The sequence below is a fragment of the Plectrocnemia conspersa genome, unplaced genomic scaffold (assembly GCF_051122295.1).
Source record: "Plectrocnemia conspersa isolate PC_06_02 unplaced genomic scaffold, ASM5112229v1 ptg000012l, whole genome shotgun sequence".
Lineage (NCBI taxonomy): Eukaryota > Metazoa > Arthropoda > Insecta > Trichoptera > Polycentropodidae > Plectrocnemia > Plectrocnemia conspersa.
This window is the reverse complement of record NW_028277176.1, coordinates 16960758-16976819: the sequence shown is the minus strand read 5'-3', so window position 1 is coordinate 16976819 and position 16062 is coordinate 16960758. Positions and strand designations below refer to the sequence as shown.

The 16062-nt window shown below is 31.5% G+C and overlaps 1 protein-coding gene across 1 annotated transcript in view; it reads left to right on the top strand.

The window, feature by feature from the left end:
- The window catches only part of Reph (Regulator of eph expression), a 60478-nt gene extending 46263 nt beyond the window's left edge, over positions 1-14215 (top strand). Inside the window, exon 4 of the mRNA XM_088199452.1 lies at positions 12703-14215. Coding sequence (XP_088055578.1) covers positions 12703-12780 — 78 coding nt within the window. The 3' untranslated portion in view covers positions 12781-14215. The remainder of the gene's footprint in view (positions 1-12702) is intronic.
- The last annotated feature ends 1847 nt before the right edge of the window (positions 14216-16062 follow it).

Genomic DNA, 16062 nt, shown 5'->3' with positions numbered 1-16062 from the left:
TATATTTTAATTAGACATATTTACACACAACATATAAGATAAAAACACAATTTACGAAATTAACAAACAAGTCCATGCAAGTGTAAAATATGTTAGGTTCATATTATTTTATTTTTTAATTATAAATAAGTATATAAGTATGCCATTTTTCTTGCTGAGGACACTTAAAATATACTATAACTAGAGTCACTCAAATTTAATCCTTAAACATAATTTTGTAATGTAGTCTAATATTTCCAGCTCTTAGGAAGTGCGCGAATATCTACTGAAAAAATATTTTTCTCACCCCTACGTCAAACTTTTTTCATCCTTATTTTCTCCCACCGCTTCTTAGATAGATTCATAGATGTGAAAATCGTCAGGGAGAAGATTTATGGAATACTGAGGATGTTCAAGTTAGTTGAAGTACAGATATTGGAAACAAACGTTTTGATTTGATTATATGTCATAGAATACTCTTATAGAAAACTGTGTATGTCGTATTGGTAACTGTTTTTTTTTCTGTACATGTTGTGTTCCAAAATACCCCTCTTGAAAGTCGAGAAAATTCTAAAAAAATGTGCATGTGGATATTTTCTGGAACTGCATATCAAGAATTAATCTATAAAAATAAGGCTACCTCGTTCCCTGCTACCCAGAAATTTTCCCTCGCAATGTCTTGAAGTATAATATTTGAGTATAAACTGCTATAAAACTCATGCCATTACAAAAATTTTACTCCACTCGTACACTTTCTGGAGAGATAGATATACATCACAACAGGTGCGTGCGAAGAGGGGGGGGGGCAGCGGCCCGGGCGTGAAAATCAGAGAGCGCCAAAATTTTCTTTACAAATTTGAACTTAAAATATAAATTTTGCACAAATTTTGGAAAAATTTTTGGCTGACTCAATGTTATGACAATAGCGCGAATATGAATAGAAAATATAAAAGATTGCAATGTAGAATTGTTAAAATGAATGAATTTGCATATTTTTTACTACAATAGTTGGAGTTCGCGCTGCCAACGTATCGCCAAAAAGTACAGTCCAAAATTTATTTGTTTTTTATTTGAGCCAGATTAAAGCTTTGCATCACACGGGCTTGCGTCTCAATATTGCACTTTCATTCGTCAATTCATTTCAATGTAACTATCAACTACTCAAAATATTAATTACAGGCCGCTGCTTCGCCATTGTGCTTTTTGAAAGTGCGGTGACCATTTTAAGCTACTGTTGCACCTCCATGATATTACCTGTTACAACTCTTCTAACTAATATAACACATCCGGAAATTTGAGAAAAAAAAACCGAGTGGTGCTTTGCATATTTAGCGCACTTTTAATATATTAAAAATCACAAATGTAGTTAATTCGTCGAGCCGATCCTTGAACTGTATTTATATTATTTTAAAATTATCACTTTTTTTACAATAGTAGCACATCGGTTTCTATTTAGACCATTATGTGTCAGGGGGTTAATTTTTATTACAGGCAAAATAATATTTTTTTTATAAATAAATATTCTGCAACATTTTTGATTTCTTTCATAAACAGCGCTATAAAATTTCTTAAAAATTAATATTATTCATGAAAATATCCAATTGAAAAATCAGTAAAAAGCTTACTATGTACATCTATAAATAGATTATAAATTCATTTAAAAATACATGCAATGTTTTAGTGTACGTGCTCATAAATATCCACATGTATATAATATGTGTATAAACACATATGTATATGTATATTATAATAAAATAGTTATATGTGTTCACGATGCAGCTAAGCATGTCAGCAGATAATTGTTGTTTATTATTATTTTTTAAAAGTTGTGCGCCACTGCCTTATGACACATTAAGTACAGTTATGTACCAGTGGTGCTGCCGGCTTGTCGCTTCAATATTGCATTTTTAATACGCCAATCTTCATATATCAAAAGCGATATTTAATCTATTTCAAGCTTGCGCATATTACGATCTAAATCTATTTCGGATTTTGCACCGGCATTTTCGGGGCAAATCTTTGCAATTTTCACAAACGATTTTCCGCACGAAAAAATGTGATTTCGCTGCCGAAAAATAGTACACGTACTCGATAGTTAAACATCGTAAAACTTGGCTCATGGCGCTATAAAATTTAATGATTTTTCATAATTAACTTGACACGATAAGTAAAGGGCGTTTTTATACAATATATTACTATATTAAATATAATTTCATATTTTTTAATATAATCATTTATTCAGTATATCTACTATTATATGTATTTATTCCTTCAGTTATATTTAGGTGTTGCTCCAGATATATGTATATGTATTGATATTGCGCTGTATACTTATATATGTATCTTTATCGTATAATAATAAGCATTTTAGAATAAACTCACAGATACCTCCTTTCAGTTTTGAACAAATAACTTTTTTATGTGTGGTGTAACTCAACGTTGTGTCAATATTTAATCGAAATGTTTACGCGTGTTTGATGCGGGATAAAATAGTGCTTCTCAAAATATTACACAAAAATAAATTCAATGTTTAACATATATTGTATGCTTCAATTAAGTATATTTACAAAGTTCTAGGAATTTCTCATTAATTTAAATTTATACCACATTTTTCAATGTAGTTTCCATTTAGGACTATGAACTTTTTCCCAGCGAAAATAAACATTTTATACCCTCTTCAAATAACTTTTGTGAAATACTGTTTATCAACAAATGTATCGCTCTTTTCACTTTATTTAGCGACTGTATTTTGTTCTGTGTTATCATATTGTAACAATACGTTACAACGGGTTTATTCCGCTATAAGCATTGGGCTAACATATTTCATGTGCAATAAAATATGTCAGTAAAATTTTATAAAGTGGTAATTTTGTCGCTTCTTTCTTAATGTAATCAAACTGTAAAACAAAATAGCAATATTCTATTCGCCGCCATACATTGTGGAATTAAAAAAGGGTAGTCATGAAAAATATATATTTTATGAATTTTTACAGTCACAGTACCCAAAGAGCAGAAACTGTATTTTATTTTTTGGATTGTACAATCTAGCAAAGATGTTTTGAATTTTAACAAGTTTTTCAACGGAAATATTTTATTCGTTGTTCTACTGTTTTTAAATTTATCCATACAATCTTACACGGTAGTTCTTGATTCAGCAGATTGACCAAAAACAGCATTATATTCGCTGTTCTGATTTATTTGTAATATGGCTAACAAAGAAATGCTTGTACCAACCCAAGACCAAGTTTCCCTGTTCGCTCTTATACTATTAGTGTCTGTAAAGTACAGATGTGGGAATACACCTACAATATTTTATGTTATACATGTAGAAAATACGGATTAAAGGATTTTAACGGAAATTCAAGTGTTTCGTTGGTCCTTCGAATCTTCGGTAAAATGGAGTTTTTCAAGGATCAAGGTCGTACGCGAACCTAAAAAAATACATAAACAAAGTAACAGATATTCCTAATCAAATGCATGCATGGCAAGACTTGTCTGCGCACGTATTTGCCCTGATTTTAAATCATATTTTTGAGGCAATTAAAAAAGTACTGCGTATCGAAATTCCACTATATCTCTATAATTATGTAATATTTAAAGCAGTATAAGCAGTTTTGTATCTATGAAAATGTGCTATAAATATTATAAATATATAAAAATAAACAAGTTTACGAGGTTTCCTATTATCGTCACAATCTTTATTTAATATAAAAAAACTTTATTTAATAATCTAGGTTTTTGAAATTTGGAAAATCATATCTTCGGTTATATTGCATAAATTAAAAGTCAGCTAAAGCTACTAAATAGCATAATAATAATTATCTATGTTTTAAAGCCTTTATTATTAACTTAACATTAAAATATTATATAAAATGACGCTTAATTATTCTAAATGCAAAATGTCTTAAATTATTATTTTTATATATTTTTTACAGAATATGTAAATACATATGTATCTAAAATTATAGTTTTTCCTCTCTCTCTTTGAAAGTTACAAAAAAGAGTCCACGGTACCAATTAAAATATTTGTGAAAATTATCGTTACATAAGAAATAAATAATGGTTTTCATATATAAGTATTATTTGGCTATCTCAATCAAATTATTATTGAAGCAGCACCGAAGAGGTTCTTCTAGTCCGCCCATCCTTCTTCTCTAGTGCTTTGCGTTTTGTGGGGACTGGGGTTGCAATCAGAGATTTTCTTTAGCCAGATATAAATGCGCTACAATTGCATCACATTAAAATAATCTCTTTGTTCGGTTGGGGTGGTTTTTTTGGCGACTTTTTAAATCGTCGCTACCCCCATATCCCGCAGCCTTTGATGACGAAGAAACCCTTTTTTTGAAAAAGATTATGAAAAAGAAAGGAAGAAAAATGTCAGAGAGCTTCTATAGACGTATATGTATAAACTCCTAGCTATAGGCGAAGTATTGTTATGATATTGTAGTTTATATATTTTTAATTTAGATTATTTTAAGTCTTACAAAATATATCTCCTCAATTTATAGGGGAGAGCAAAGCAAGACTAAGTACATATCATATCATAATATAATATTCAGTATCTCTCGCACTTATCAGACGGTATTTTTTATATTTCTGAGCGGGTAACCTTCATACGAAGTATGGTATACAAGTAATAATAATAACAGTCTGATCAAAAATACAGCGATGGTCCTGCTAGCTTTTTATGTTTGTGTGTATATATTCTATTAATAGTCCTATATTATTATAAGTGGTTAGTAATGTCGCCCTCAAAATGTATCAAAACATATTTCTTCGTATAATATATTTTGTTATTATATCACATTTACCTCAAAAGTCTTTTTTAATTTAAAAAAAGTTAATTAAAACACCATCGTTATAAAGACCAAACAATTCAGTCCCAATTTTCTCGTGACGTCACAAGTATCAGGGTGAAGTGTTGCCAATACACGAGTTATTATGTTTGATACTTTTGAATTAATCAGGTATCAGATCTCAGCGGTATTTTAAAACTGAAACAATCAAAGTCGATCCTTTTAACTGCCTCCCCCCCCCCACACAAACACATAATTTTCTGCACTTCCCATCCCCCATCATCCACGATATTTACGAGCGCCCTCAGCGACGACGTGTGGGCGTTTCCCGTCTTTTTTTCCTTCTTCTTTCCCACCCACTTCATATCGATTCGAAACTTTTTTTTCACCCGTCGTCGTCGTAGATTGTCGCGGAAAATGCTGACTTCTGAAAAATTTTCCTCGGGCCGTGCGCGTCCTTTGTTTCTAACATTCGAACCCTGGCGCCGCCGCCCCCTCGCGGAACTTGGGCCCCCCTACCTCCTTCAAACTACTTGTCGAGGATTAATTATTCAGTACTTTTTCAGCGCAACGGCACGAGTTGTCCGTACAGTGCCTCGCGATAATCCGTCACTCTTTCGTGCACTCTCTCTCTCTTTGTTTTTGATGATGTAATTATCGTAACAAATAATTCTAAGAACGGCAAAAATATTGTTACTTCTTCTCCCTTCTCATTTATATCATTACAGCTTCATTCATTAATATTAACCGCGGTGTTGACATTTACACAGTTTATATTGTATGCTATTTTTGAGTTTGCTATATCTTTTCTCGTAATTTGTTCACGGTAACTTACTTGTTGAGTGCGTGTAAGTGCGCACAGTCGCTGCTCCACTGCGTGACCGGCGCACACGTTTTTCGTTGCGTGGTTATCAACATAATTTTGACTTTCAACGCAATCTGATTGGAGTGAATAATTATTACTCAAGATTTTAAATTGCGCGTAACGTTTCATGTTTGAGATTAAACATTATCTGATCCATAAAGAAAATTGTTTTAGATTTTTTATGAATAATGCTAGGTTAGTTATTGTGTTAGTTTTTGGAACATACATCAATAAGACGTTGCACAAATTCCACTTTATCAGATAAGGCATAGCGGAATAAAAATGTGCTGATTCTATCATTATCAAAATACGCACATCGCACACTAACGGAATGAAAGCCCGGTATAGCGTATTATATTGATCATCCAGAAGCCTCGATTAATATTTTATAATTAATCTGCTATTTTAATACTTACTTGTAGGTGTTTAAGATATTTATCCTGCTGTTATGCATTGGACTCACGCTTGTCAAATTATTATGAGGGGAATAAAGAGCTTAGAATGTCCATTATAAGTTTTGAATAATAATAGAAAAATATGCGCTAATGCAATCAGAAATAACACGTCAAAAAGATTCCTACAAATTAATTTCAAATTCGTGAAAATAACCTTGTTATAAGTTGTGTAACGTTTCTAGTACTCATTTCAAACTGGAGTAGTTATTGGCTAAAATACATTTTTATGCACCTTTATCAATAGTCAGAGACGGACCATCTCATAGTTTAACTTAAATCCACCTTGACCACTTGAGACTATTCTATAAATACAAAATATTGTTACATATTATATTATTTTATTTGTTAACACTATTCAGTCAAAAATTTATTATAATAAAAATAAAAGTAACATAAGTAAAAAACTATCCATAAATTTATATGTCGAAATTTTTCAATTTATTATTTATTTATTAAAAATAATTGCTTAGATAAATGTATAGCTTTCTCGTAATAAAAAAGGTTTGAATTATTATTTACTATATCCCGACAAACACATGGTTGACGATCTCATGTTTCGCGCATGGTTGCCAACCCAACCATACGGCCGAGCAAATTGTCACAAATTGGATCAGAGATCGCACGGTCATCGGTTAATTTAATCGAGATCGCCGCTCTCTACATTTAGTTTTGTATTATTTGAGGCGTGTAAAAATATTATGAGCAAACTTAACAAGGTATCATTTTTTAATTTCATCGTAATATGCTTCACTTCGGTGGCAAAATAAATCCTAAATAAATCAAAATAAATAACGTCGAATTCTTCATACAACGTCAGAGTGACCGACCGTAGGAAGTCTTGGGATAGGTTTTGACAAATTAGATTTACTAAAACTATTTATGTTTTATTTAATACGGTGATCATCAAATACTTTTACATTGTCAAAGGCATAAATTTACATTTTTGATACAGTGAAACCTTGACCAACGAATTAAATAAATTATGAGTATTTCGAGATACGAGCGTGCAACGATGGCGACACGATTTTATTGCTTTTGGCGTGGATTTTTGACTTCTGAGAAGGAATAATTGTTTTTTTTGCGTCCTCTTATTAGGCAAAGTTCGGTTTAGATGTGCTTCATTTAATTCTCACTTATTGTAAGTCGTAATATTGTTATAAAAAATCTTAATATGAACGCTAGATGATTGAGCGTTATCACTGCGACATCGACGGCACAATTTAAATGTTTTTGACGTGGATGATATAATAAACAGAGACTTTCTTGAATTTGGCCAGAAAACGCATGGGATTTAGTGAAATACTATGAATATTAATAACATATAAATATTACAAAAACGACTACCGACTGGCCAACTTTTGAAAAAATCTGAAATGACGTCCCTGAACTCAACCGAAAACAAACAATTATTTTATTATCAGATCTCATATATGATTTATAATACATACATATATGTATATGGCGATATATACTTTTACACCCACATCCTCAATTAAGCAATTGCGCTTCTATAATTTGTGAATTTAATAACCTGTTTCTTAATAAAGAAAATTGCAGTCTTTCGTTTCCACAAAATGCAATTATGCAAACTTCTAAAATGATAATAACTATACTTTATATAATTTAAAAATATATATTTTGTTGTCAAAGTGGTCGATGTGATTTCAATTCAACTTCCTTTCTACATGCTAAATTTATTAGTTGCTTTTTAATCAGTTTAGTTGCTAGTGTGTTACTATTTTTGTTGTTGCTTTTACAGAGGCCGGTCGCAACGAGCTCAGTGGCGGCACGCTAATTTAATTGCTGCACAACGTGTGCGAGCAAGAATTAAAACGAACATCGTTCTGCATAGTGGGAAAATGATTTATTCAGCGTGTGTCTGAAAATGTAGTAGCTCACGTTAACGTGAGAAAGGCAATAGCTCTGACTATTGAGTGTCACCGGTGCTAATTAGCAGACCGTGCCACGTCATCGATTTTTGCATGTCCGGAAACGCCGGGCGACTTTTCTATTTACCCATGTCGAATGCAAATATGCGCTCGGGGTTCGTGTCTGGGGAATAGTGTTATGTAACGCGGAGGTTTAGGCATTGTGGACGTTCTTAGGCAATTTAAAATGTATCATGCATAGTTTTATAGAGACTGGCTAAAACTGTATCGTTTATTACTTCAAATCTTTACATATACTTTAAATCAAGGCTGCAGATTCATAATCTGTACTGAAAAAAATATACAAACTGCTATTGTATAAACTTTTTGGCTCAATATTACTGTTTGTAACGAAATCCCTTAAGTTAAAGATGATTTAAGCATAAATATATATATAAATAAAAGGCAATGTTCGTATGTGTGTCCTATATAAACTCAAAAACTACTGGACCGATTTCGCTGAAAATTTCACAGCTTGTTTTTATTAGTGCCGGGAGTGTTTAAAATCAGTTTGATTGAAACCCGATAGATAATTCTGTTGTTTTTATAGTGTTATAACTCTCGGAAACAGAAAACGCATCAGATTCTTTAGAGTCAGATCAAAATAGCGCTGACAAAAAAGCGCAACGCTTTCATAAAAAATATAAACACGAAATCAGAAATATAAAACATTAATAACATAATAAATGTTTTTTTATTTATGTACATACTAAATGTTTACGTACTGAATTAAGATTTTTTTAACTTCGGTAAAGTTTTTTATATAAAATTTATATATAATAAATATCACATTTTTCTAACTGAATGGGTTGGTCACCCAACACACAGTAATGAAGTTAAAAATGCATGTAACGCTCCTTTTTTAGCAGCATTGTTTCTGTATGCGAGGAGAAATTTTAATCTAATGTCGAATTCATGCGTTAGTTTAATAAACTTCTCAAGCAAATTAATTCCTTGGTTTTTTTAAAAATAGTAGGTTGAAATCAAAACATATTTCTTTAGTTTCTCAAACTGTAAATATAATATAATTAAGTAAGGTCAGTTGTTATGATAGGCAATGGTAGCCTTTAAACACAGTTTTTTCGAATATAATAGCTTTCTGTTAATTAATCAATGGATCTGTATATAAAAACAACTTATTTCCGGAAACATTAATTTGTTTTTGTATAAATACTCTTATGCACTATTTACGTGTTGCCTTTGCCAACCAAGTTGTTGATTGTATCTATGAGAAATTCTTAAACTTACACATTTATTTTTCTAAATAAATTTAGATGCAAACGTGGGCTTATAACATAAGCGCTTCGCTTCACATTATATTATATCTACTTAAACAATTTGCCCTTGGCTTGACTTGCAATAACATAAATTGAATATTGATATTAAACTTGATTTTGCACATGCAACGTATGTGGGTAAGATTAAAATATTAGTTTATAATTGACGCTTTTCACACTACAGATTCAATTATTATTTATCAATGGAAATTGCGAAATACAAACGTATGATCATTTGAAAGTATGCCACTCTATATACAAATGAATATTTTCAGTTACTCTCACAACGAGTATATGTATTTTTCTTTAACGTGTGTTTACATGAATCTGTTTTTATTACGCTAAGCATGTTTGCAAGTAACAGAGTATTTGCGTTGTAAGCTCATAGAATATGCTCTACATTCCTAATATTGTGTTCTTTTTTTATATGTACATATTGTCATTGTTACGACAATGTTGATGTGTTCAGGTGTTGAGTTGTAATTGTATATTGACGTAGACTTATTTTAACAGTTGTTCCTTTGTGACTTATTTATGATGTATAAAGCGATTTTTTATATAATTGCTGAATGAAAACTTTTGCTTTTCATGGTTTAACTTATTTTTAATGGTATTTTATATGAGTAAACAGGGACAGATTGGAGAACTACGGCTAACTCTTTTAAATAAATTAATAAATATTTCTTTACCCATATATATAAAAATACATTAGTATCGTGATGAAATAGTGATGAACACAAATACTAACTTTTCTGGTCTGTGTCAGGGTAGTTCACGTAAAGTTAATGTATACGTGAAGTCCTCTTTTCTGTGTCTGTGTCCGAAGGATCAGTCGTCTCCGATGCGAGTTAAACTCTGGATTCAGTACTGAGTCCAGGATCTTTTGTCTGTATCGTTGGCTGGAAACTCCTCTTGGTTTTGTCTCGAACGGAAATTTTAATTTAGCGTTGTGTATCTATTTTGTACACATTGTACACCCGAGGGAGGCTTAGGGCTCGCCTACTCTCTGCTGCCACGAGCAATTATGACGATCTGAGAGTGTGATTAAATTAGATTTACGTCGTTTTCAGATTTTAAAAGGTCGTTAAATAGTGAATAATTCGTGAGGCGGCAATCTTACGACCTGTTGTTGTAAGTTTCAGAGTGCTGTTCTTTATTATATGATAACAGCACGTGCAGAAAGTTTCAAATAGCTTTCCGATCAATACGTAAGTGGTTTTGTTCTCACAGTCGGTGCGCCAATTTGAATAAAAGCTTATAAAATTTCTCTGCTTTGTATTTATCAATGTACGCTGATTGATTTACAGTTGTGCAGGTGATAATTTAATATTTAGGCTAAAGGAAAAATATACCTCTTGGCATACTCCAGGTACAGATTTTATATTGATTACACAACTGTTGTTTTTAGGTTTGTGCAACGGTGCTCCTAATGGGCTTAAATATGGTCGTGACGTAATAGAGTTCAGTGATCATAAATGATTGCTTAGTGGCCATAAATAATGACATTGTTTTTCTTAATCCTCCCCCCACTCTTCTTTGTACTATAAAATAATATGTGGGGATCTTATTATTAAAACTCGCGTTAATGACTGTGATCAAAAATTATCATTTAGCAATAAAGATAAACTAGAAAATAGCGAAAAGGTCGAGACCACACAAAAGCTCTCGTTACGACTAGAAAAAAGGGTTTCACATAAATAACATGCAAGGGTTCTCCGGGGCATTGTCAGAATATGTCTTTGTTGCGAAACGATCACGGGAAACAATATATCACCGGAAGACAAAAAGGACCGTAAGGTCACAATATTCCCATCGCAGAATTCGACTTCGGAGATGTCCATCAAGCAAATGTCACTTTCTATAGGCGTATACATATTTCGTTGTTCTAAGAAGCCTTGCAGACCTGAATACTTAAGGCTGCTCTCCAATAAGACACTAGATTCGTCCCGCTGGCAGACGATCAACATTCGTTATACTGTCGCTGCCACACCAATCAGAACTCTAAGGATCTTCCACTGACTTCATCCCTCCGCCAGCTTCTTTATCACCGCTCGGAGAAAACGATCTCGCCCATCATAGTTTGACGCGATATATAATATAAACTAAATAAAATTCTTACTAGTTTCCAACTGCGTCTTTCTGGCTGCGAAGTCACACTCCTTAGGGTTAGAATACCCAAAAGTGGTGACATTCCGACTTGATCTGAACACGCAAAACATCAACACCCGAAAGTTGCTCTTATTAAATAATAATATTAAAACGTAAATATATTTGAATTAAAGAACAACATCATTAAAAACCATGCAAGTTTAAGAAAAAAATGTAGGCCATTTTTGCCGATTTTTAAAATTTTATTTTTTATCTACTGCCATGTTACTTGAATAAAATGCCGAGGGTCGCCGAAGAAGATGCATTTGGCATTTTAAATCACAAAAAAGTGTATTGATAAAAAATGTTTCTAATATATGTATGTGTATGGAAGAAAACAATAGTAAATATGGTACTGGGGACACGGTATTCAAAGGGCGCAGACCCTCTGACATCTAGGACTTCAGTCAGTGAGGTGTGCTCTAATTTCAATGATTCTCTGGAGGACGTAGTGACGCTGCCTTTTTGGTGTAGACTGACCTTCTAAGGTGACCTCTCCGTGAATGCAGTTGGAGTCACTAGGCGGCGGTAAAGGGGACTGACTACCCAAAGGCAAAGCCCCAGCATCGAGGGAATAGGCCCTCTGTGGTGTACGGTTACGCCCTTCCTCTGCAACGTCCAACTGTCACTGTTAGCGTGCATATAGTGGAGGGAAGGGGCTTCTCAGATAAAATTGAATGGCTTATAAACATTTCCATCGACAAATCGCCCTTTCTCTTTCTCCTGGAAAGGGTTTGGCGTTACAGTGAATTTTTTATCATAAAATGTTTTTTTTAGTTTTTTAGTTTATTCTACTTACTTTTTTGAGAACATACGCATATATGTAGTATTTGCAAGGGCCCCGAAATCAAAAACAAGAGCGTCGTTTAAGCATGATCGGAAAAATATAGTTTTAGCCTTCTTTCTTGGCCTTAACCGTCCTACACACTACTGGTCTTAACTATTTTAGTGACTAATAACATTACTAATCTTACATACATATATGATATATTTATAGTGTGTGGCAGAAGAACTAGACGATTTTTAAAACACAATAAAATTCTCAAAAGTACTCTTATTTATTAAAAAATATATGAAAATGCTATGAAATGCCATAACAGCTGCACCATCACTTTTATTGTTATGATTAAACTTATATGTAAAACCATTATTAGTTCCTAGTAATGTAACTTGTCTCCTAACATTGACTGCATCTTTTCCTTCATCAATTTTTTGCGAGACTATATATCTAATATGTTGATTTTTTCTTTTCAGCTGAAAGTTCATGCTGTGACGGCGTGGCGGCACGGCGGAACGGAGCACGGAGGTGAATTATCAGTTTTTTGTTGGTGATACTCTTCGTATTGCCTGTAAGAAATAATCTTTCACCATATCAAACTTGCCTACATGGTGGATTCGTGCTGACAAGAGACGTGTGTCGTCGAACGCATTTGCTCCCTCGGGCATGAGGCTTTCTGAGTCCTGTTGAATCTTCAAATTCATGCATAAAATAACAAAACAAAAACAAAAAAAATACGTGTGGATACGTGCGTCGACAGAAGAATCTCAGCATCATGGCATCTGTCTAACATTGAGCCACCTCGGTGGTCAAGATTGGTAAACTAAAAGGTACTTAAAAATGAAACACGTAAAAGTGGTGGACTTGTTCTCTGCTGGTTGTTTGTTACGCTGTGGACTCGTCAACAATATTGTTTATAAACACATACATCAGATGCCATGTTATTAGTATACATAGAGAATAATTTTATTTTCAGTTACGTTATAATTATCCAAACTAATATTATATAGAGTTTTCTTTGTTAATGCCAGTCACGGATGAATGTTTGTTTTTTGTTCAATGTTACGTTTAAGACGTGTGCATGCAAGATCTCATTATATTATATTTTGTATGATTTATTTTTCTTTAGGATTAAACATATTCCAGTCCTATTTTAATTAAAAAAACAACTATATTTCGATCTCAATGCTGCCAAATGATAATAAAACACATCCTTGTGTATGAAATGCAGCGATACAGATTGTACACGAATTGGACGTAATATGACGTTATTTTTTTGAGTAATTAATTAAATCCTTAAACCATCTCTGATGAATCGGACTATGTGATCAAATACTAATGTACCCATAGACAACGTCATACGCCGTCACACAACGGTGCAAAACTTGTATTGTATAATAACTTTAATAATTTAATATATACTTTACCCATAAGTTTTTATCATTTGGTGACTTATCTTTTTTTAATTTAAGAAATTTATTTTAAAGATGCTTATTATTTTGCATTTTATGTGAAATATTAAGTTATACTAGATGAAATTGTTAGTTCTTGAATTATTGCTCTATTTTTTTTATTATTTATGCAGAAAGCAGTTACTCCACATTAATAAATCTGTGTTCTTTAATATATATTTATTAAAATAAATTTAATCTTGCTATGTTAATCAATTCTCAGAAACAATTATATTTGTATTCGTTATTGTTGTATAATACTTTTTATTCCCCTTGACAGATTAATTCAATTTTATGTACAATATTAATAAATATTTGGTATAAAATCACCTGAATAAATAATAAATTAATTACTTTCTGCATATTTATGCTCAACTTATAACAAACACTAACTTATCGAGTTTTAGTTTATAATTGATAAATTGGTATTTCTTGAAATAATCAATTTCATTTAGTAAAACATAATATGATTACGTGTGATATTTTCAATTGATTTAAAGCACTAATTTCGTTGTATAAATTTATACTTTGTATTAACTCAACCTTTTTTATTGTCGAATAAATCGCACAATATCTGTAATTTTTTTTATTATAGTTTTCAGTTTTCTTTTATTTGTTATTTTTTGTAATGCTTGTTAATGTTTATGTAATATTTTTCTTTAATTGTGTAAAGTTTATTGGTGTACTCAAGGACGGTCGGGAGATAATTGGATGATGAAGATGTACCGCAAAGTGGAACGAGCCCTCTTATTCTTGTCGACAAATAATGAAATATGTGAATGTGATTTGTGTGGAGTATTAAGCTCTAGAGACTTTTTAACAAATTTTTAAAAATGACTTTTTTATTACATGAATAAATATATATAAAATATATATATATATATGTATATATATATATATTTATATATACTATGTAATAAATATATGTATATTAGTGTTTAGTAGGTACATAACAAATTTCATCACGAGAAAATGAGAAATATAAATTTAAAAAATCTATAACACTGTGTGAAGGACACGAAAGAGTAATTCAATGAGAGTCATATAAGGTTGATATATTGAAATGACAGCAAATTTCAATAGAAAAGAAAATATTTATGTATATTATATTATAATTTTGTTGTAATAATTTTATGATTTAACTGTCCGAAAATTAATGTTATAAATGTTTATTTGAAGCTTTGTATTTTATAAATATCTTGTATAATATGGATTAAAAGTGTTTTTTTTTTATATAGGTATATATACAATTTTTATTCGATTGAATGTCAATAGTTTTCGGAAAGACTAATTTATTAAGAGATTTTAAACTATTACGAGTTATTGTAGTAATAAAGATAAAAATAAAAATGTGATTTCTTCACTTTGTCAATTGTTATGAAGATGTGTTATTAGTGTAATTAAATTTTGAAAAAAAATATTGCACGCCTTTTTCTGTTTTAATTGGTCAAAAATAGTTATTGGGTTATATTATCATTAATATTGATTTTTTATGATGAGAAATATGTTTTACAAATGTAAATAAAATACAAGAAAAACTAAATGTTTCATTAAATGCAATAATTTTTTGTTAAATGTATTATTTTTATTCAACAGCAAAGCTCTTATTGTTCACTTTATATAAAAAATTATATTGCACTTATTTTATGTATTATATTATATGAAAAAATTATATTTTTTGTGCGAATGAGTCAGTTTATATAAATATCAATCGCGATCAGTACAATTGAGGTTAAAGCGGACGAACGTATGATTTCCGAGGTTGTCGTTAATTTTTCCTAGGATATCGTAGCTCCTAAGGATGTGTCCAATGTTTCACCTTCTCTTATGACTATACGAAAGCAGTGCAGTATATAATTATTGTTAATATAATATACATATTGAATAAGAACAAAGTACAAAAATGATAAATTCTACCTCAATTCTGATCACGCTGATCGAATGCGCGTAAGAGTATCACTCGCGTTGGCGTCTTTGATCAAATCTAATCTTAAAAGCTTTTTATCGGAGACGTCAAACGCAGCTTGGTCGCCAACGTTTTTGCCATTTCGATTTATGAATACCCATATTTTGCTTCAGCCTTTTACTGACAAGTCTCACCAAGACTGAAGACTTTATATGAAACATCCTAATTAATAGATTTGTTAAAGCAGTAATATTTATTTATTTGCAAGATGCTCCACTACTGAAAAATGTTCACCTTCAAATTTTTTTATAATAAATTGTCTTTTATTTCTATAGCAGACATCTTGTTTTATCATATAAAGTCTTCCATTGGTTCGTTTTAAATCGAAAAACATGTTTTGTTTATACAATTATACTTTGTTATCGTGATGTATTGCAACGTTGGCCATTGTGCACATTTACTCAAGTGCATGTTTATAT